The 23,694-nt window shown below is 46.8% G+C and overlaps 1 protein-coding gene across 2 annotated transcripts in view; it reads left to right on the top strand.

The window, feature by feature from the left end:
- PCNX3 (pecanex 3) overlaps positions 1-23,694 on the top strand; it is a 1,956,057-nt gene that overhangs the window by 1,717,553 nt on the left and 214,810 nt on the right. For both annotated transcript variants that reach the window (XM_069644841.1, XM_069644840.1), the window contains one exon: positions 3,944-4,174. In XM_069644841.1, the coding sequence (XP_069500942.1) occupies positions 3,944-4,174 (231 nt within the window). The remainder of the gene's footprint in view (positions 1-3,943; positions 4,175-23,694) is intronic.

The raw sequence follows: 23,694 nt of genomic DNA, 5'->3' as shown, positions 1-23,694 counted from the left end.
TCTTGTTGCAGTGTCTTTGAGGTGTCAGTGGGCCGTCCGATGGGAGGCTTCTGGCAATTGATTACAAATTGTGGGCCGAGAATGTGTGCACTGGCACAGCATAACTTGAACAAGCATGATGTAATCCAACATTGTATAATATGGTATGACAAGGCATACAACTGGAGACTAATTATTTGCATGGATTTAAACAAATACATGTAACCTCCACTGATATTTCCAAAGTCAAAACGATTTTAAGCAATTATTATTGGGTGTCTGCTGAACAAGATATGGCACAATAACCACCTCTTTTTTAGAACTTTAATACATTTTATAATGGAAGATGTGATTGATTGTTGCTGACGTAGTTTGTTTACTATGTTTTTTTAACTTGAACTGTGTTCGTATTTGTCTTATGTAAATTTATGATAGATGTCTATTTTTTGTAAAGGTTTGTTTGAAACATAGACAAATAAATCAAAAAAACAATAACCACCTCTAAATCGTGTTGCCTTTACCCAAACTGACAACACATTGACACACAACTCCAATACTGAAACACAGATTAACACAATGGAATGACACAACTGTTAAACACTACCTTTCTGTAACCAACACATTACTACAAAGGATGCACCAACACAACTCTCCTTAAACGCAGTGGCATAGACAGGGTCGGGCCTGAACGGGCAAGGCAAACCAAAAATCTGTAAATGCCCTCTAAGCAGCGCTGTGTGGCCATTAACAGATGTTCATCTCACTGAGGTGGGCCCAACTACATTAGCTTCAGGCCCCACTTCTTAGACAATCCTGGATTTGCCTCTGCTTAAACACCCCTGTGTCAGGAACCACAGACCACCACATAAACATTTTATATAACATGGAGCACAGTCTAACAACTGCTTCAGACAACTTTTTAAAAAATCCAATATAATTCACACCTAGGCCTACTGTTTCAGATGTGCATGCTTCAACATTGCAACCTCACTCTGCTCCTTCTACTCCCACGTTTGTCCCATACTGCAGCTCATGCTCTTGAAGATCCTGGAGCACCAAAGGACCATGAAATGGCAGAAGGTGTGCTATACACTACCCAATAACATAATTACAGGTTTTTACTCCTACTGTGGTGAAGAGCTCTGCCTGGCCCAAGCTATTCTGGTGACTGTCAGTAGCAAGGGAGGACATTAATATTGGTTTTCCTGCAGTCTGTCCATTTTACTGGAATCTCTGGTGATCTGACATGCTGGTGAGAATGTATCTATCCTGTTAAATAAAGCGACATCTAACAATGGCAGGGTAATTGCTACAATAAACCAATTCTAGATGATAACATGGGGCAGTCACTTGCAGAGGAGTATGAGGACAGTAGTTTACCCCTAAAACATTACATTTGTTGTCCCTTTTTAAGAGTGGCATTTTATGAATATACACTATATAGGGACTCCCAATGTTGGCAGATGAGACACAGTGGGCTAATTCTTCATGTCCTTCATGTTCTTCATGTCCTGGAGTGGTAAAGTGAGGCGTAAAACCAAGGCGTAGCCTGTATGCCTCACTTTACTGATCAGGGAAATCTTTGTCATATTTTGCAGGTAGAGTGGGAGATCTGGGAAGTAGGTTTCCTCCTCGACTAGCCCTCTGCAAAACCACTCTGTTTTATGCCAGCGCACATTTTCCTGCTGGCTTAAAGTCATTGGATTTCACCTATATTTAACACCTGCCCAATTTGCAGGCAGCATTTACACTTTTGTAAAAATGGAGTGCAAAATCGAGGTATAATGCGGTTATGCTTAATCTTAGACTTCACCTTTACATTTACATTATGAAAGTTGAAAATTGCATGCAGAGGACACAACAGCATGTAAGTTCTAAGATGTGTGATCCCCTGCATGCAATTGAGGGAATTACATTAATTCCCCAGAGTAATATACATTGGTTACTCAGTAAAGATGCAATTTGAACTGGTTCTGTAATGTAGGCACTGCACACATACCTTCTGAACTCTGGATGATACAAATATGAAATTTTTGCTTTCGAGGACTTCACCACTACTGCATTTTAGAAATTGCTTGCAAAGCACACAAATCAGCAATCTGGCAGTATATAAATCCTTATATTAAGCAGAGTCTGATTACAGCTTCCCCATTCTGAATGAAGGAATATGAATGCTGTGTTGAAAGCCTCAAATTCTGTTTTTAGCAGACATCACGAATACACACTAAAACTTTTACTTGCCTCACTCAGTATTACCCCATTACCCTGATAAGATGCTGATCACAGAAAGATGTTGACTAAGTCATTGCCAGGCCCTGGTTAAGGGTCAGCCCTGCAGCAGTGCCTGGTAGGCACACTGTTTATCTTCATCATCCTGCCATCATGAAAGCCCTGGAGGCAGGGATGTCTGGCATTGTAGCAGGTTTTACTTCATCTCCTGCAGCCTCTCTATGTTGAGTGCCTATTTGGGCCAATAAAGGGACAACATAAAAGGTGCAGCATGTGTTGCTCCTGGCAAGCCACCATTGGTCAGCCTTGTAGTAGAGTCACACCACCCGTCCCAAGTGGCGGCAGCTTCCAACAACAAGTTGTACGACCCAGCTGGTAAAAAAGCGGACCAGTGGTAAAACGGCTCAAAAACCATCCTAGCATTGGAGGTTTGACCCAACCAACAAGGAACACCCAAAGGGAAGAAGAAAACATCAGTAGAAGGATAGTTAGCAGCTGAAAATCCAAACCAGAGTGAAGTCTAGGACTACGTGACCAGCTGCTATGGCCATATCTGGTCCTACAAATGCAGCAACAGCTTCTTGATCGTAAAGACCTTCCAGCAGGCGGGTCGGCCTGCTGCAATCCTGAAAACCTGAACAGAATTGAGTGTTAGAACACGATCACCATAAGATAGACAGCCCTAAAATCACACAAAGTGGAATTTAAACAAAGGGTTTTACAGCCAGCGGGTCAGGTTGTCCCCAGAAACCACTAGACACTCAGCACCACCCCCAGAGGATGTGTAATGGCCATGTCTGAGGCCAGAGACTGCTGTAATCCAGCCCAAACCACTCAAGAGGGTTCAGGCAGAGCTCAGAGTGGGCCCACAAGGTACAGCAGTGTGCAGGCAGAGCTCAGAGTGGGCCCACAGGGTACAACATCCATTTATGACAGCCTTGTGGTGTTCTAAGCAAAGTAATGCCAAGAAACAAAATGGCACAGAGCAGGATTAAAAAAATACATTAGTACTCCAATGGCTTCGATGGAACCAGTGTATTTATAAAAGCCAGCAGTGGTTAGGTAAAATTAAATACACCTCTACTACAAACATATGGAGCTACTAACGTAGTAAATGGCTAGCACCCCTGATGGAGCCAAAACTAAATTACAGTTGCTACCTGCCTTCTACCTAAAACCAATGCAGGGGGATTAAATCATCCAAGGCAAATGGTGGGCTTAACAAGCACCCCTGTCCTAGTAACCATATGGGCTACACTGCCAATATATTCTTTAAAAAAAATGGTGGCAGTGGCAGAAGGAGTTAAGTTCATCTGTCAAAGGTCCTGGAAAGATGCAAAATGTTTAGTAGTCACATAAAATAAAACGGCAGAACCTCCAAAAATGAAATACTACATGCAATTCTGCTCTCCTCATTGGAGTATCAGTGCCTCTTAACAGGTACACAAAGTGACGACTTTGCTTGCACGGCTGTTACTCCACATGAACTAATATGCAAGAAATTGGGTGGCTATGGAACTATCCTCATCAAACTAATATATGGGACTTCATGTACAAAAGAAATAGTGCTAAATTTGACCAAAGGTGTCAACAGATGCTTTGGTGGTGCAGTGAATTGTCCTAATCATGTGAATCTAGAAAGGGTACCCTTACTAGAGAATTAATACAAGTAAGCAAACTTTTCTTTGTATACTCAACCACCCCCAACTTAAGATGTTCTGTTTTTGGCCTACAGGACCACTTCACCTCCCCGGATGAGTATGACGACCCTGCTGTCCTCTACGATGCCATCACTGCCAACGAGGAGAAGATGGTAATCTCTCATGAGGGGGACCCCGTGTGGCGCAATGCCATTCTGACTAATACTCCTTCACTGCTGGCACTGCGGCACGTAATGGATGACGCCAGTGATGAGTACAAGATCATCATGTTGAACAAGCGATATCTGAGCTTTCGAGTCATAAAGGTGAGATGATCTTTTTTGCTTTCATTTGCCAACTGTTGTGTGCAAACATTTGCTCCACAATAGCTCCTTCAACTCAGAGCCTTATTTTTTTTTTTTAAATTATAATTTTTATATTTAACGTGACTTAAATGGTTATACAGTTGATGGCCTTTAGTCACAAATCATCTTTGGTACAAAAGGAACATAGTAAAACACAGCAAAATTAGTTTTTTTTTTTATTGAATTCATGCACCATCGGCTAGTTTTTTTCTGGATGACAATTAGGAATTTCACCAAGGCCAGAGTTATTGGTGTTTTTTCACCTGATAACATCTTCCACCATAAATCCTTTGGTCTGCGCCCATATTTGACAATTACATCAGTCATTAGGAGCTCACGTTGTGATGACAGGGCAGTGCAATCAATGACCAGGCGTTGTAGGTTTTCAATTGAGTCAGCTTCCTTGCATAGTCGGCAACTGGAAGAACCTGTCTCAGTAGAACTTAGCCATGACGTTTCTCTCGTCTGTAGTAGGTTCAATCGGAATCTAAACAATTGGTCTCTAAAGAACCAGTGAGGAAATACTTGGAGATAACCTGGTAAGGAATTTGGTTTCCTAATGTCTTCCCACGACTTGCCATAAACTCTGTAGAGTAATATTTCCTCTTCTGTTCTGAACCAATCCTGAGAGGTTAGTTTCTTTTTAACTTGATCAGGATTGTTGATCAAAGTATCGGATGATTCCCCTGTACTTGCTAGGAGAGATTGACATTTCACTTCCCATTGAATTAATCCCGGTTCCTTGTGTTCGATTAGAGCTTTTTTCAAACAGACAAAACCGCCTTTGCGCGATTCATCTATGCATTTTCTGTAGAAAGAAAACAACTTCCATTCTGCTACTGCCATCAGCGAGGTCAAACCTAATCACATTCTGACAGCCTGTATTGGGGTGCTTTTTGGGAGTTTCAATGTCGTTTTCGAGAAGATCCCCTCTAACTAGGACCAGCTCTTTGTGTCAAAGTTGAGAGAGGTCTCTGCTCCATATTTTAAAATGGGAATGACCTTGGATTTGTAGAATTGAATCACAGCAATTAGACTAAATCCACAGTAACGTTTGAGTATGATTTTTCCTAGACATGTCAAATGTGTTGCTTTTTTTGTTAGAGCTTGGTACCTCGGGGCATCGATCTTACTTGTGTTCAGGCAGACTCCCAGATATACGACTGATTGAACCACTGGGATTCTTGCCCATAGCAAAGACCAGTTCACATTTTTGGCTATACCTGGCCCTTTTTGGACACCCAGGGGCATAATGACAGATTTTTTCGGATTGATGGTAAGACCGTTTCTGCTCACATAATCCTGTAAGGCATCTAGCTGTCTTTGTTGGCCCACTGGGGTCTGGTCTATAAGGACCACATCATCCGCATAAATGAGTCTTCCCACTTTCATGTTTGCGAATGATGGACGAAAAGATCTTGTGTCTGCAAAGGTTGAATCTACATCAGAAATAAAGAGATAAAAAAAGTTCTGATGCCATTAGACACCCCTGTTTTAGACCTTTGTGGATATTGCTCTGGTCAACAAGCCTGCATTATTAAGTCTTCTCTTCACAGTGGTATTTTGATGGAAATCCTTGATAGGGGCCAATAACGAATTTGGGCACCCCCATTGTGAGAGTTTGGACCATAGCAAAGGACACAATGTGCTATCAAAAGCTTGTGTGATATCGATGAATGCAATATACACTTTCTTTTCTTGTTTCCTTTCAGTGCGACTCTTGAGTAGGTTGAGAATGAAGATATAAAGAGCTGTTCCAATTCCTCTTACAAACCCTGATTGCCAAGGATCCAAGTGGCCAGATGATTTTGCCCAAACCCGTAAAGATTTAAGTAGAAGGGTTCCAAAGATTTTTCTGGGGGCATCCAATAGGGTGATCGGACGATAGTTAGATGGGTCCAGCCGACTTCCCTTTTTATGAATAGAAATGATTATGGACTCTTTCCATGAAGTGGGGATTTTTTGAGATTTTGTGATGTATGCAAAGAGTATTGAGAAGTATTTGGCCCATTGGGCTTTGTCCTCTTTCAGGGTCACATTGCTTAGTCCATCTGGGCCACATGCTCTTGGGTGGTACAATTTTTGGATAACGTTCGCAACTGCTTCTACTGAGGTGTCTATCAAACCCCACTCGACGTTAGGGAAACTGGATGTTGAAGTTTGTTCCGATAGATCGAAAAAGTAACCAAAATACGAAATCCACGCCTCCGGTGAAATGGGAGTCATTATCAGAGAATCCTGAGGAGTGTCCAACTGATTTATCAGTTTCCACATCGCCGAGATGTTCAAAGTTCCCAATGTGTCTGCATCGAGAATCCTTTGTGTCTTTTTGTGGCGGCATAACCAGTTATGGTAGTAATGTCGTACTTTTCGTCTCTGTACTGTCGGGAAAAGGGAATTATCATGTTTTAGGATGTTAAGTAGTTACCTCTTGAGCTTCTTTTTATGAGCGACTTGATCGTCGTAGACGTGGCGATGGGATGTATTTCTCAACCCAGATCGAGTTGGTTTGGTTTCAAAAGATTTGAAGAGACTCAAGTAATTTAAAGTTGCAGTTGCTCCTTCTGCTTGACTGTGTCACGGATGAGATCAAATTGCTAACCAGACCTGTCAATTTTGGAGGGGGAATTCTTATTCGATTTCTTCCCATTCGGACCTCTATTGGAGCTAAATCAATGTAATTACAGGTGTTTAAGACTGGCATCAAGGAAACTGAAAGTAAATTGTGATCACTACCATTCATATGTTCCACTACTATCCTATTTGTGGGAGAAATCAACTCCTCTGTTATGCAGATGTAGTCCAAAATTTGGCCTTCTGTGCAATGTCTCCTTGTGATTTTTGCAGGTATGTCTCCCGCAGTGGCACCATTAAGAATGTGGAGATTTTTCGTTTCCACAGTTGCAATCCATTGGTGGCCTCGCTTTTCACCTGGTGTGGCTGTGATAGTCATGATTTATAAGCTTGCCCCCTTTATGAAAGCAATTAGAGTTCAAGTCACCACATATTACAAACCAGGGGTCAGGCCACTTTGACTTACAATGGTCAATCCATTTCTCGATCTGGGCTGGATACCTCAAGATTTCCATGATTCCAGGATTCCAGTACAAGTTGAAGACAATGAATGGTTTGTAGATGGTGGCTTTGTTGGTTTCTAATAATTTTCCCACTAAAATTTGAATTAGTGGGGTTGGGACTAATTCTTCGATGATTGTGATTTGTAGTTGATTTTTGATTAGAATGAGGAGCCCTGACATAGGTCTTCCTTTCTCGCCCTTAACAGCCGTATTTAGGTGGGTGGAATAACCTTCCACGATTGTTGGAACACGCAACCAGGTTTCTTGCATACAGAATGTGTCATGGTCCTCAATCTTATCACTCCCTTCAGTAAAGAGGTGGGTAAAGCCCCTTGTGTTCCATAATGCTATTGTCAGGGGCTTTAATGTGAGTGAGGCCTTGGCCTATGGCATTTTGATCTTATCCACCACCAGGCCCATCAACCACTTCCAATTTTCTTCCGTGCCTTTTGATGATAGCCTCTGATCTTAATTTCTTGAGGAATTCCTATATTGGTCGGATCTACTGTTGGCGATGACCTTCGTTCCTCCCTTCGTGTTGGACTTCTGTATTGCTCAATTCTTCCAGCGTCGGGTCTATATCGCAAATGGGTGTGATGCAAAGCTTCCCACCCTTTGTTTCTATGGCAACGCCTCTCGTGAAGTTTGTTGTAGTGCGCTGTTTTCTTCCTGGAATCTTTCTTCGGCAACCACCTGCGTCTTCTAGTAGGGCTTGTGTTTTGCACATGGTTATGGTTTGCCCTTGTTGGTGCCTACAGTGCTTTGGATGGGTATGATGGAAGTATAGGCTGTGTAAGATCAAACCCCAGTGAACGTAGCTATGTGACTTCTTGCTTTAACAGCTGGGTTATTAACAGAGTCATAGGATAAATGAGTACTCTATCTGATCGATACTCATCAATGAACTCTACTATGGCCAATTCACTGGATGTCAATGGTCTCAAAGAGGGCACGTGATGCAATAATCTTAATCACATTCACTCGATTTAAAATCAGGCCATCTTTTTCAGAGCAAATTCTTTCCAACAACAAGCCATCTTCATAGTCCACATGTTTGGTCTTGTCCTGCCCATTTTTTTTCGGCCAGGCTCCTTTCTCCTCATATTTTAATTTATCCTTATGATAGATGGGGAGGCATGGCAATTTTAGGGGTGAAATACGATACGTGTCCACGCCGGCCGGAGCATTACTCTTAGGGCACTCCTTGACATCTTCTTTTGGATCGAGAGCCAAGGGTAAATTCACAGGTGTTTTCACCTCATGTTGAATGTTAGAAGTCTCCTCATGCCCTCCTGTTTTAACTGGAATGACAATGGAATTAGAGATTTTTTGATAGTTATTTGGTAGTTGTTGAATTCGATGTGTCGTCAAAGGTAGGCACGCAGGCTTCGATTCCATCGGTTTTGAGCCATCTTTCTCGGGCTGAGTATCTAGCGCCTTTCTAGCCATTTGTACATGGTATGGACCCCTGGGTCTACTCTTCCATTCCGGTTTTGTATTAAGATCCATTTTGTCATTTCCATCTTGACTCTTGAGCGTGGAGACCTCAATCGACTCCTCGTCAGCTTCTTCAAAATCTTCTTCAGCCATGGTGTCCTCATCAACAGAATATGTTGAGAGGTCCAGTAAGTGAGTCGAGAGGGTGGTCCCAAATTTTGAAACCCAGTTGGGTCCTTGCTCTCTTTCTACTGTAGGCAGTTGCGGGGCAGTTATTATTGCCGTTCCTTTAGTAGTTTTTTCCTGCTGCTAGCCGATTTAGCATGGTTTCTATAGTTTGACTAGTTCGGAGGGATTTTTCTGATAATTTATCATTTAATGTCCTCACGGCGACCGTTGCCTTTTGTTTAGTCGAATTCTGATTTTTTGCTTTTTGTGTTGGTGAACTAATTCAAGACGTCAGTTGGGTCATTCCAACTTTATTCTTTTGTTTTTTTAAACTTTGCCCGGTTTTTTTTCGATTTGTGCTCTATCATGCCTGGGCCTTTAATGAAGATTGGGCACAGTTGTTTTTGTGGAATTTGAGGTTGCGACAATTGTACAGGGAGAGTTTCTCTCTGGTTGTCTGTTATTACACAAAATTCACAAGCAGGGTGGTTGCCAATATCTGACGCTACTCCTTCATGTAAGGGGTTCACCTTGCATGCTATCTGCTGGTTTGACCTTAATACTTGGTCAGTCTCTGGCTTCTGAGTTTGTTTAGTCTTGGACAGAGAAGGTGCCACAACTTCAAATGGGTTCACGGTTTGATCCAAGCTGACCTCTGGTAACCCCCTGGTGTCTACTGAGTCTAGGCGTCTCGACAGTCTCCGGTCCTCTCTTTCTTTGATGACTGGATGCAAGATTGAATGGAGCAAGGCAGCCACCTTAGTTTGACTTGCATCTATGTCTTTTTGTATGGCAGAGACGAATACTGCCACAAATATCACTTTTGATGTGAGCATAGCCAACACAGTTGTTTGATCCTTTAGCTGTTCAGCCATCTGTTCATGCAATTTCATGAACGGGGTCAGAACTGAAGTTAGTGTGGTAATTATGGTGAAATTCATCTCCATGTTGGCCTCCACACAGTGCTCTTGCGTTGAAGCTTCACAATCTATTTTGTCGGATTGCGTTGCAGCTGCTTTGCTTTGTGTGTGAATAAGTAGAGATGTCTCATGCTGGATAACAACATTTCCGCTAACTTGGGGGACTCCACTCTGAGGAGTGGAGGATTGACCTTAACACGGAGTCATAGTGGTGGAAATGGGAGCGACCCTCATGTTGGTGTGTTTTGGGCGATCTTGTAGCTCTTCCAACGAGGAGGCAGATGGTCGGAGACTACCAATCCTAATAGCCTCCCAGATTTGGACGGGCCGGAATAATGGGCACATCCATGGACAGTCTGTCGTTTGTCCTCCCAATTGTGTCGCAAGGTCACAGAGCCTCCCGGCTTCCAAATAGATTTTTCAGGTAAGTGATATGGTATGGAAAGTTTTCTCTGGGGGATGCAACGTAGTTGTGTCTTTCCACCGACCATCATTTCTTGATTACCAGCGCGAGAGACACTCCCACCCACCACCCATGGCGTTGTTCCAAGAACCATGGGGTTGATTCCATCTACACATCACTCTGGGAGGGGGGTCAAGGCAGATAATGAGTTGGAAGGATTCAACTCTGTGATGGGCTGCTTTAGTGAAGCTGTCAAGCCCCCCAACTGAGTAATTTCACCTCTGCTCAGTTGTCGATGTGGATGCAGTTTGAATCCCTTGTTAAAAAGTTCACCATTTTCAGGTGATATAGAACCTCCCCCGCCTCAAAAGGTTAAGTTGGATTTTGGGTTACATTTCGTTCATTCAAAATAAGCATCGTCTCCTGCTCTCTCAATGATGAAGAGACATATGGGATGTTTGTCAATGGAATAATTAGTGGAGGGATGCATTTCGTTAATGCTGGGGTTGTCTGAGCAGGAGTTTGAGCGGATGGAGTAGACGGTACACACGCTGCGGAGGCTGCAAGGATGGATTTGGGCACAGTCGCCATCATGCATGGAGATGCCATGATGGCAGTGATTATAACATTCACTGAGTTCAATAGGCAAAGTCGAGGTTGGATGTTAGTACTTATGCCAGAGTTGGCATCACTCACCTCGCTTATCGGAACACAGCCCGTCGGATGCTCTTCTGCACTGTCCGTTTCCATTTCCATTAACTCCTCCCATAATTTTTTGTTGATCCAACCTACAGTCGCGGCACCCCCTCCGCGATTTTTCCGTGAGGCTGCTGTCAATCCAAGCGAGAATGTTTAGGTTGCAGATTGCAGCTGACGGAACAAACTCCACTTTCCTATTCACTGGTATTCTCCACTCTGGCCGAACACTGGGCAAAACACTCCGCCAAACACTCCGCCATGATCTGCTAGTGGCGAGTGTTTTAATCAGCCGGCTCCTCCTTTCAAAGTAGGCAGAGTGGACAGACTCTGAAAACGAGAAGCACACAGCAGGAAAGTCAATGCGTGGCCACACTCGGCCAAACACTCACTCTTATGCACTGTAATCCAATTGTTTCCTGAGATTTAATGTTAATGCTCTTCCACTTTGTATGGGGGCTATTATGTATAGAACACACTAAAATTGAATTGCCTCTAGGCACTTGGGAGATTTAAAATACAAACTGTCTATCCCTGTTATTACATTCACAGTGTAGTTGCCCACTCCGAAGATTCATCTTTGCTTTGACAGCATTTCAAAACTGATAAATTAGTATTACTAAGAGACCCTTCATAATTCTGGTGTTAGTTTGCGCAATGCACATGGCTACCAGTCTTTGTTTGTGCATGATGATGGCAAATGTCCTTAGTCCCAGTCTGAGAGGCATCATTGATGTGGCTATTGGCTTAATGAAGACCATCAAAGAGATCACATTTATTAATTTTGATATCTATTGCTGTCCACTTCAAAGAATTGTCATTGCTTGAACTCCTCCTTTGTACTTGACAGCATGTGGCATTCCATCCAGAGCCAACTGATTCCCCCACATTCCTTCATTTTGGGATGTTTCGGGCAAGTGCCACAGTAAATGTGCTTTTCTGAATTGGTATTTCTTTCACTAGTTTCTTTGTTTAAATATTTTCACTAGCCAGACCAAAAAGGTAAATCACATTATCTGAAAATCTCCCTTGCTAACCTACCTTTCTACTGACCTATTACACAGCACCCTCCTACTTATTACTCTCTGATCTAATGTATCAAGACACTGTCCCTTATTGGTAGACATTTTGTCTTCAGTTACTCACATAACAAAAATCTCTAGAGCATGACTTGTGAAACAGGTTGAGCGAGGGCACGGTCATATCACAATGTTGACATTGATCGACACATATGCCAGAAAAGAGAATAGCGTTAACAAAGTGTTTTATTAACAAATGTACCAGGTGTAAAATAAACAAATAGTGTGTTAATTAAAATAAGTTACCAGGGCGGTTCTTGAATGAAAATGTCACTCAAAAAAGTAAATGATCTGCCAGTAAATCGAGAGGCTGGATGTTGACCAGCAAATACACGCAATACTTGGGCTCTCACTGTCCTGGGATTTAAGGGGTTCCTGCACCCTACTTTTCATAATTTTTATGGGGGAGAGGGGAGTCTCTTCTCTCAAGAACTCAGTCTCTGGTGTAAAGGGTCCCACAACATGTTTCCCACAGTTCCCAGGGTCTTTTCTCCTCGACTCTTAGCCCTTGTACATGGAGCTTGTTTATGGATTCTGTAAGTCGGGTCTTGAGAGATGGGACTTCTGAGATGGATTTGAGCTAGAGCCAGAGGATAATAGGAGGCTGCCCTGATGCTTGGGCAGGCTTCTCACTAGGTTCCCCACCTGCTTCCTCTTTCAGGATTATGGTCCTCTGGCCACCTGCTCGAATCTCTTTTCCCACCTCGGTGTCTCGCCTCAGGTTTAGTCCCCACAAATCGTTGCCCTTAGATATTTGTCTACTTATTTATCTTCGGGCCTACCGCCTCAGTCTTAATTCTCTTCTCCCCTTTTTGCTCTAATACCCGCTCTCCTAGTCCCTTAACATTCTTCCCTCTCTCCTCCTCAGTTTCTCATATTACCTCCTCCTTCATCTCCTGGAGAATATGCAATGTTCCCCCTTCACTTCTTTTTGTCAGAACTTTTTCTGACTTCCCAAGGTTTCTAATGGATTCTTTCCTGCCATGGATTCCTCATCTATGATACCACTATCCGAGCGCATCTGTTCTCCAGAAACCTTTCAGCCGCCAGGGGGCACAACGCGGCTCTACATCGGTTCCATCCGGCGCCTCTATGTGCCCCTCACCAGATATGACATCGGGGCAACATATATAGCGGTGCAGTTCCCCATGACCTCAGTTCCTTTTTTCCACACACTATGTTCCCTAATCAGAAACCCGCTCGTCAAGCTATTTATTTTTGAAAACGCCATGCTGACTCTGTCAAAGGCCTCCGAATTCCAGCTGTGTGCGGATTGTGGCCGGCAGAAAAAGAAAAAGAAGCATCGGAAGAGCTCACGGTATTGAAGTGAGTCCTCTCATCACCACACCGCTCTAAGGGTTCCCCTGAGCGGCCGTCACAGGTGCCTTTTCCAACCCAGTCCTCCACGCCGGAGGAATGGGAGAGCTTTCCGCCTGAAGATGCTTGACATCTTCGCCAAGGTGCCGGTGGCTCCGGCATCTGTGGCGCAGGCAGCAGCGCTGTCGCCTTTGGCTACGGCATAAAATGGGTCCCACCGCGTCTTACGCGATTGGCAGGGTACCCTCAGAAGACAACTCCTGCACGCCTAAGGGCTCGGGCCTGCGCTGGCAGTGGTGTAGTCGGCATGGATTAGGTCTAAGATGTATGACATCTACAATGAGAAGGGTGACCAAGTCCCTTTTGGACTTGAGCCCATGGGTTCTACGAAGGTGAGAGACTTCCTGGAAGAATTTTAGTGGGGGAGGTCAGTCGGTGCTGGACCTGGCAGAGGACCTGCAATGAGCCAGGGGCCTAGCCACTTCTCCTGAGTTTGACATCTAACCAGATTCAACCACAAGTAAGCCTCAGGCTGCCTTCCAGCGCTTGATGGCTAAGGTGGCTGATACTCTCGGCTCTGGGGCTGTGTCCAGGTCCAGAGTTCAAGATGAAATTCTGGACGATGCCCCAAAGAAGGAATCACTCCTGCCCTTTAATCTGGTGGTGGAGACCCCCTGGCATTAGAAGTGTGGGAAAAACTTGCATCTGTTTTAGCAGTGGACAGGAACTTGGCGAGGAAGTACCGCTCCGTCAGACCCAGCTATATTTTCCACCCAAGCTACACCTGAAAGCCTGGTGGTTCAGGCCCAATAGCGAGCCTGAAGACCTCTACCGTTCCGTTCCGTTCCTTCCCTTCCCTTCCCTTCCCTTCCACCAGACAGGGAGAGCAAGAGGTTTGAGGCGTGGGGCAAAAAGGCGATTGCGTCATGCACTCTAGCACGGTTGGCCGTGAACCCCTCTTGTGCCATGGTAAAATTCTCCTTGGACCTCTGGTCATCAGTAGCCAATGCAACGGATTGCATCCCTGAGGGATAGATGAGGGATGGGCACAGTGGTCAGGCGCCATTCTTAGCCATGGACATGTTTTGCTTTTTGGACACGTGTAATGACTTCAGGACTACTCACCCTATTAAACGGACCAAATGTTCTTGGACTCAGGAAGGCAATAATAACACCTAGACCAGCGATTGGAATATAATTGGCTCTTTATAGGCTCTTTATTCACACAAATAATAAACATACAGATAACTATTGGAATAAATGCAATTGGTTATACATAGACACACAAAAAATGATAGTTAGAAAGGGTCCACATCACCGTTAGTGCAGTTTTAGGAGAAATCTTCATCACAGCCACGACGACACTACCCAATCTTGAGGCAGGTAGGTAGAGAGATCACATGTACTAACAATGTCTGGAGCGGAGCGTCCTCACTCTCAGTGAGACTTCATCACCTGGAGTTCCAATTCTCTGTATTCGCATCAGGATACCTCTCTTCTTAAGAAGGACAAATCCCTGCCTCTCATAGGTTGCAAACTGTCCCCGGCCAAAGGACAGACAGCAAGCATGAGTGGCAACGAGCAGATAAATCCAGACCGTAGTGGAAAAACCCAGCTTGTCTGCCGCACGCTTGTTCCCAGCCCCCCTAATCAGTGCACTTGCACGTCTCTGACTCCGGTCTCGCCTTGTCCTTGAAAGAACAATACAACAACCATCCTTCTCAGTGAGCTCCTCTGTTTCATAACATAATATTGCAACCATTGCAGAATTCATGCCTACCTTCTAACTGAGCTCACAGAAATGTAGACTTTCATTGCGGTTTGGAAGTGAATGTCCAAAATGGCCGCGCACCGGCGCCATGTTTTAGCTCATTTTCGCACGCGCATTACAGGATATCAGGTTTTGCAGCCGGCGTTCAGACGAGGCTGTTAAACATGCCTTTTGACGGACAAAACCTTTGTTGCTAGGAGAGAGACTTTGCTCCTGTCCTCTGTGCTAGATTTTCTACTTTCCTTGGCCCAAGCGGGCCTACAGATTAGCACTGTGAAGAGTTGCCTTGCTGCTATTTCTGTGTTAAAGAGATCCCCAGAACAGGACTCGTTTTTCACAATTCTCACTGTTATGCAGTTCTTGGGGGGGTTTGTGTGACCGATTTCCTCTCTGCCAGTTTGTGGTTCCGGCGTGAGATTTGAATTTATTTTTAACATTTCTTATGGATGCTCAGTTTGAACTCCTTCATTCCTGTTCTCTTAGATTGCTCAACATTAGGGTGATTTTCCTGATTGCCATCACTTCCACGAGTCGGGTGAGTGAGCTCCAGGCATCGTCTGTTTGACTTCCCTATTTGTTTTTTTCCAAAGAGAAGGTGACATTGAGAGTGAGGCCCTCCTTTCTGCATAAGGATTGTGGAATGTGGATCTGGTGTGGCTGTTTTATATGTTGAGCTTGGAAAATGTATTTCTCTGGGCCTTGATGGATCTGGACCGTAGCTTTGAGAACCACATCTGCCCTATTGGAGTTCCCAAGTCTCTTGTTCAAGCTGCTTGCTGAGTCTCTTGGGGACATCTGGGTCTAGCTCAGATCTCCCTCTTGTTTTTTTGTGGTTTTTTTATGATTTATTTTTTTACTTTGTTTTTATTGGCATTTAAACAATTTTTAACAGTAACAGTCCCAATCGGCACCCCACCCCAATTCCCCCCCACTCTCCCATCCCTCCCCCGGTTCGCTGCAAACTCTGCATGCGTAACTTCGCAATGGGCTAGCCATGGAGGCCAATGTTCACAGTATGTCCAGCAGGTGGATTCTCTGTGGGGGCACCATTGTGCTCTGAAGTCTTTATGGAGAAAGTCCAGGACCAAGTCCCAATCATCCTTGAATTTGGAATACTCGCCCTGAATAGCATATGTGACCCATTCTAATGAAGCATAATGCCAGATTTTTGCTATCTATTTTTGTTCCGAGGGTGCCCCGCTTGTTTCCATTTTTGGGGTATCAAGGAGAGCGCTGCAACACTTGAAATCATGTACGCTTTTTTCTGAGGTTTGGACGGGAGGATGGCCAGCCCCTCTCCCAGCCCAAACAGCGCTTCCCCACACTCTCTTCGTATTTGTGAGCCGAAAAATAGATTGCATTCCCGTTAACCGACTCCCAGAACAGTTTGAGGACCGGGCACGCTCACCATATGTGTACCCATGTACCAACCTCATTACAACCTCACCAGCATGCCCTGGAACCTTTGTAATTTCTCTGCAGTTAGGTGCCAATGTACCATGACCCTAATCCATATCTCCCAGATCTAAAGCCCCCTCATTAGTTTTGGAATCCTCTGCCACACTTCCCACCATTGCTCTTCCGAGTTCAGGTGGGGCAGGACATTCGTCAATTGTTTCATATAGGCCCACTGTGACTGGGACCGGGAGCAGGGAGAATATTCTATACAGATTGCTTATCATCTGGCGATTTGGCCGAGTTCGTAAGCAGGTATTTTTGTAGTGGCCTGTGCTCCCTGACAATAGCATGCTTCATACCCAGGGCCGACAACCAGTGCCTTATCTGTGCGCACTGGAGCCTATCCTCCTCACGTAACACGATGACCTGTTTGCATTCGTAAAATGATCTGACCTCCTGCCCTTCCTTCATATCTCTCACTCGCAGACAACCTGTTTCTTCCCATTTGACAAACGCTGCCTTCCCCAGGCCCGGGGTAACGTGAGGATTGCACAACAGGGGCATAAACTGGGACGGGAAGGTTGTAATTCCTGTTATTTTGACCATGGAATACCAAGTATCCCCCACCAAGCCCTTTATCCGGCTTCTATACATATTGGGAAGTCTATGAATTCTTGGGCACCACAGGACTTTGTCGAGGGGCCTTCCCGCCACTGCTCAATCCATCCTTCGCCAAATCTTAACCGGTGTCCCACTAAACCATTCCTGTATGACCCTCAGTTGGGCAGCCTGATAATACACTTGGAAGTTGAGCACCCCTATCCCGCCGCAGCCCGCTGGGGCTGTCAGTCTTCCATGCCACCCGCAACCTTTTCCATTGCCAGATGAATTTTCGAACTAGTCTATTCAAGGACCTGAACAATTTCTGTGGGACCGCGAGGGCTGGGACCATCATTTTGATGGTGTTAATCCGGCCCATCCAAGAGATATTTAGTTGACTGCGTTCTTCCAACCATGTCTTTATCGTATCTAGTATAGGGGGATTATTTGCCTGATACATCCCTTTCAGGGTCTTAGTTATCGCCACCCCGAATATTGGAGTTTTCGTCTGCTCGTAAGAACGGACCGGTATCTACCAGGCTTGACGCTGGCACCCTCTCCCCCTCAAGGAACATTATTTCCGATTTTTGAGTATTAATCTCCAGCCCTGCTGATTAACCGAATTCCCCCAGGTGGGCCGACAGTTTCGGAAGTGAGGTACTCCTATTGATCAGAACCACCAGTAGATCATCAGCGAAGTCCATCACCTTGCGCTCCATCCCCCAAACATAATCCCTTTTATCACTGTCTCCTGCCTGATCTTCATTAGCAAAGGTTCTAAATTTACTGCATATGACACCAGGGATAGCGGGCAACCTTTTTTGGTGCCCCTCAACACCCGTATCATCTGTGAAATATGTCCATTATGGCTAAGCGTAGCGATAATGACCCATAACTGACTGTGACCAAGCAAAGAAATCCTGGTCCGAACCCCATAGTGAGGAATAGAAAAGACAATTCTACGTGGTCGAAGGCCTTCTCCGTATCCAGAGCCAATACCCCCACGGAGAGGCATGTCTTGTTTACGTTTTCTACTCAGTGGCACATTCGGCTATTTTTATCGAACGTTTGTCACCCCTTAACAAGTCCTGCTTGGTCAGGATGGATCAACTCCGGGATTATTTTGTCAAGCCGAGACGCTACTATTTTGGTGAAGACTTTCGCATCTAGGTTTATTAATGCGATCGGACGATACGAGCCACACTGGGTTTTGTCCTTGTTCGGCTTGGGGAACAGAACACCTTCGCTTCCTCCATGTTCCGGCAGACGTGTCCCGTCGTGGCAAAGGAATTGAATAGGGATGTCAATATCGGGGTGAGAATATCTTGGAATTCCTAATAAAACAGTGCCGGAAAAAAGTCTAGGCCGGGGGCCTTATTTGGTGGTAGGGATTAGATTGCTGCTCGAACCTAGTCCTCTGTGATCTCGCCTCCCAGGGTCTCTCTTTCACTTTGGTTTATCTTATTCCATGGGCATGATCTCAAATATGCCTCTTTCCGTATTCGGGGCATCCGAGGAGTACAAAGCTGAGTAATACTCCACAAAGGTTTGTATAATCTCCTTTGATACCGAGGTTACTGTTCCCCGGGTAGTTTGAATGCGAAGGATCGCTCTAGATATTTCTTTTTTCCTTATTTGCCGGTCTAAGAGTCGGCCCGCTTTGTTCACCCGGACGTAGTATCTCTGCTTCAAAAAGAGTAGTGATTTTTTTCTGCTTGTTTAGTTTGCAGAATGCTGATTTGGCCCTTAAGGTGTCGTATTCTCTCTTAAGCATTACCCCTTTGTCTGTTTCCATTCTAGCCATCACCCCCATTAAGCATTGTTCTAAATCCGCTTGTAATGCCCTCGTTTGCTTGTCCTGCTGTGCTTTCTCTGCTATCAGTTCTCCGTGTATGGTTGCTTTAAAAGCATCCCACACTACCTGGTCCGACAGTGTTATAGGCCGCAGTCCCATCTTATATACCTGACCCATCAGGTCAGGTTTGTAGGCGCCCATATATAGTCGATCCTTTGCTTCCCCATTGAATCTGCACCAAGAGAAACCTGCCTTCTTTATCTACCATTGTCTCCAATATTCTCAGATCAGTTAGCTCTCGGAAAGCAAGGAGGACCCCTCTCGTTTTACCCTGGTCGTTCGCTTGTAATACATGTGGATAACCTCTTATCCGAAATTTGTGTTTATCTTTCCAGCTAATGTGCGTCTCCTGGAAGGTCACAATTTCGGGTTTCACTTCTTGCAAGAGTCCCTCTACCTTTCTCCTTTTGATGGGCGTATTTAACCCTCTAACATTCAATGAGAGCAATCGAATCCCCTGCATAGTACCCGTCCCCTTTTTTGACCTGAGCGTGATTGCGCTGCAGCGACCCCCTCCCTTTCTGTCCCCCAAACCTCCACCCTCCCCTGTCCCCAACCCCTCCGGCTAAACTCAGCTCACCGTCCGCATCCCATGTTCCTAGCCATGGGTGCCGAGTCTCGTTAATCACCCGGAGAATAACTGTGCGGGTCAAACACATCTGTGCCCTTCCCTGATTCCAACCGCCCATACCATCCCTCCCACCGCCTCGGCCGATCCTCCCTTATCCAGGAAGCCCCCAGTGCTTCAGCGCCACACATCCTCCAAGACCACCTACCCTTGAAAGGTATAGCAGGCCCAAAGGCTCCCGTTTCATACTTCGTCTTTTGTGTCGGCTGGAGACATAGACATTTGCGCTTTTGGTCCACGTGGAGGTTCCCTTTTAGCCCTTGATTCTCGTACTCTCCTCCATTCCCAGGGTTTCTCTTTCAGGCGCACACGAGGGGGTATCCTGCCTCGTCCTCCGGGGAGTCTCCCCATCCTCCTCTGTTTAGTGTCCTGAGCCCTTCCTCTAATGTGGTGATGCAGTGTTGGTGGCCCGGCCACATGAAGACCATCCTGAATGGAAAGGTCCATCTGTATCAGGTCTGGGCTTGAGTCAATGCCTTAGTCACCTGGCCTACTCTTTGCCGGCGTTGTTCTGGCCAGATCTTGAAATAAGTGGATTTCCATGCCGTTGACTTTTATCGGGGTCGCTTTCCTGGTTGCCTGTAGGATCGCCTCCTTTTGGTCCTATCTCTGCAGCGTTGTTACTATTTCTCTCGGTCTCGCGCCTGCTTCTTTTCTCATGGGCCCCACTCGATGTATTGTATCTAGGGGTATCTCTCCCCCTGCTTCTCTGTCGAGTAGATCTGCGAACACTTGCTGCATTGTCTCTCTGTGGTCCCGGTCACTTACGCTCTCAGGTAGTCCCTTGACCCTTATGTTTGCCCTCCTGGAGCGGTTTTCGAGGTCCTCAACATGAAGCTCAAGATTATTTGTGGCTGTCACTAGCTGATCTGTTAAAGTAGCAAGCTTACGATTGTCCTCGGTTAGCTCTTGGATAGTGTTTTCAGACGTCCACTCTATCACCTAGTTCCGCAATGTCTCTCTTGAATTCTTGTAAGGATTGGGCAGTTCCATTCTTATGAAATTCGGTTGCGACTGTATGGTTCCGTCATCTGGTCGCTGAATGCTTTGAAGCAATGTTGAGATACCTCATTTGTGACCAGCTGTCCACTCACTAGCGATGGGGGCCCCTCAAGTCCCGGTTGTTCGGTCTGGGTTTCGTCGTCTCCCGTGGCTACTTCCCCATCCTTTCGCCATAGGTTCTGGAGGGTACCATCCTGCTTTTTCGCCATCTTTGCCGGGGTATACTCTTACGTCACGTCCCCTTTCCTCCATACTGCATGGGCGTCCCTCGCAAGGGACGGGAGACGGAACCTTTTACACCAGAAAAATCTTCTTCCCCTCTAAATTTAGAGGCGTGTGGAAGCATGGCCCTGGGAGCATGCGCTACCCTACTCCGCCCTGCGGCGCCACACCTCAGTCCCCTTTTCCACACCGACGGGAATGCGCTGAGTTCACCAGCGCTCCTGGGTTTGGCTTCGCCCATGTAATTCCACACGCAGATTCTTCCTGTATCTGTTTATCTTTTGTCTTTTTTCAATAGGTACTGGGTCCTCAGACACCACAGTTCCTCCCGGGCGCATGTCGACTTCGACAGGGTTCAGCAGGTGCCCATCCTGCAACGGGCCTTTTCCAATTTCAGACCCCCACGCCCTCTGCCTACGTTGCTGTGGCCCAGACCACGGTTGGCAAGCCTGTTCGGCGTGCGGCTCGCTGTCCCCAAAAGTGCTGAAGAACAGACTAGCCAGGTGGAGGGAGCTCTTTCAGTGGTCTCCTTCTGAGGACCTCAAAAGTTTCGGGAGACGTTCCAGGCCAGAGGTAGGGTCTATATTTTCATCCGCACCTTGCAAGGGAGACTCCTTCCCAGGGACTCTCCTACGCGGAAGGGACCAGTCAGGTTATTATACCAGCCCACGCACCCAGGCTGTCACAGCTACCAGCCTTCGGGCTGAGGGGTCCTCCGATCCTCCAGGTGCCAGGGTTGAGGGGCCGCTAAACTCTATTACCGGGCTTGCGCCCGAAGGGCTACGCACTTGTACCATCATCATGGCCGAGGGGCTACACCCTGTTACCGGCAGCACGTCCGAGGGGGTGCCTGAACGCAGCTCTAACGACCCCCGGGTCGAGGTGCATGCACTTACCGGGCACAGGCCCGAGGAGCGGGGCAAGTCGCACGCCGTTCACATAAGCGACTTGGCAGAGGCTTGCACCAACGAGCCGAGCAAAATGTTGCAGCCACTTGGTAGGCAGCTCAACAAGATGGCCGACGGGCCAGAAAAGGACACCCATTCCACACCTCTGCAAGACTTCGGCGAAGAACGAGTATCGAGGTGGGACTGGCATCAACCAGGTACGTGGCCTACGGCCTACCCTTCTGATGTGCAAGGATGTTTTCCCTTGTATCCATCTGTACAGGGTCGGCAGTGGCCTCAGTTGCCTCTAGTAACCCCTTCAGTGCCCTTCTCCTCCTCCTATTCAGCCAGCGAGGACCGGAACTTTGAGAGGTTTGTCGGCCTCATGAAGTCTCCAATATGGGGGCTATCATCAAGGAAGTCCTTCCCGCAATGCTAGCGGCACCACAGATGCCTCGCCGACGCCTCTGGCCCCAGCGCAGCCGGCGCCTCACCCTACTCCACAGGTGGTTTCATACCAGCCTCCTCCTCTTCCTCAGCCTCTGGCGGTGGTCCCCATGCCCCAGCCTCCAGAAACATCTCCTTCTCCTCCACAGGATCCCCCAGACCCTCAGGATACTGATGAGGAGGAGGATCCTGACACGCCATCATCGGCCAGGGCCTTCCACGAACGTATCTCTGGCCTGGCGGAATACCTGTGCCTCCCACAGCCCCAGGTTGAACAGCCGGCAGAGGGTGTCCTCGCTTAAGTCCTCACGAGGCGCCCGTCTGCCAGAACGGGGATTCCACTGCAGACCGGCGTGGTATCGCTCGCCAAGAAGTGGTGGCTCAAACCCCACTCTGCCCAGACAATCAACCGCAGCCTGGACGCCAAGTACAGGCAGATGGAGGGGGATACACTCTCGCTCTCCTCCCACCCTCAGCCCCACTCCTCGGTGATCGCTGTGGCATCGCTGTACTCCAAGCCTCCGTCGTCCTGGTCTTCATCATCTACGGCACTGTTAGGCAAGGAGGAGAAAACCTTGGAGGCATACGGTAAGAAGCTGTATTCCAATGCTTGTTTGCACCTGCGACAGGCCAACACAGACACCATGCTGGCCGCCCCTAACCAGAGATTAAGGCGGGAAATTGCCGACTTCCTCCCGGAACTCCCCACCTACAGCCAATCACGTTTCAAGGAGGGGCTAGCCGAAGCCAAGCTTGTGGATCAGGATATCATGGTGTCCACTCTAGAACATATTGATACCTCTGGACGTGCCATCTGTATTGCCACGGACATGAGAAGGATGGCCTGGCTCTGGGCAACCAAGTTCAACCCGGATGTCCAGGAACGTATTCTAGACCTGCCCTTCGAGGGCAGTGACCTCTTTCACTCCAGCACAGACAAAGAGCTGGACAAGAAGAAGAATAGCTCTCAGACAACTAAGTCTTTATCCATTCTGACAAAGACCATGCCCAAAGCGTACTCCCAGTCTCAGCAACGCTCGGATAAGGGTCGCTCATCTGGAGGCTTCCGCGGCTTCCAGGAACGGAGGTCTAGACAGCCGGAACGCTCACCGACCCCCCCCTAATCGGCGCTAGCATCAAAGGGGGCGGGTGCTTTTTCCAGTCCCTCTCCTCTGCCTCTGCTTCCGAGGGTAAGAAGTCATGACAGACCCACTCGGGTCCACGTGTCGCCAGTGGGGGGGCATGCTTGCTCTTCATGCACACTTTTCACGACAGAACTTCGTGGACCCCTGGATCCTGTCTGTAGTATCCTCAGGGTACCGTCTACCTATTCCTTCCTCTCCCCCTCTTCCGCAAGTTGGGACAGCAACTCTTTTGGCAGAGATTCGGTTGCTCGTCCTGAGCCAGGTCGTGGAAGTCCCAGCCTCCGAGCGGGGATCGGGCTTCTACTCCAGGATCTTTGCCATTCAGAAAAAGAACCAGGCTGGCCTGAGAGTTGTACTGGACCTTTCCACCCTCAACCTCTCCTTACCTCTCCAGAGATTCAAGATGGTGACACCAGCTTTTATTGCGGA

Source organism: Ambystoma mexicanum, chromosome 2p (assembly GCF_040938575.1).
Source record: "Ambystoma mexicanum isolate Mex_15411 chromosome 2p, UKY_AmexF1_1, whole genome shotgun sequence".
NCBI lineage: Eukaryota > Metazoa > Chordata > Amphibia > Caudata > Ambystomatidae > Ambystoma > Ambystoma mexicanum.
Note: the sequence above shows the minus strand (reverse complement) of the source record. Positions and strands in the feature narration are given on the sequence as shown.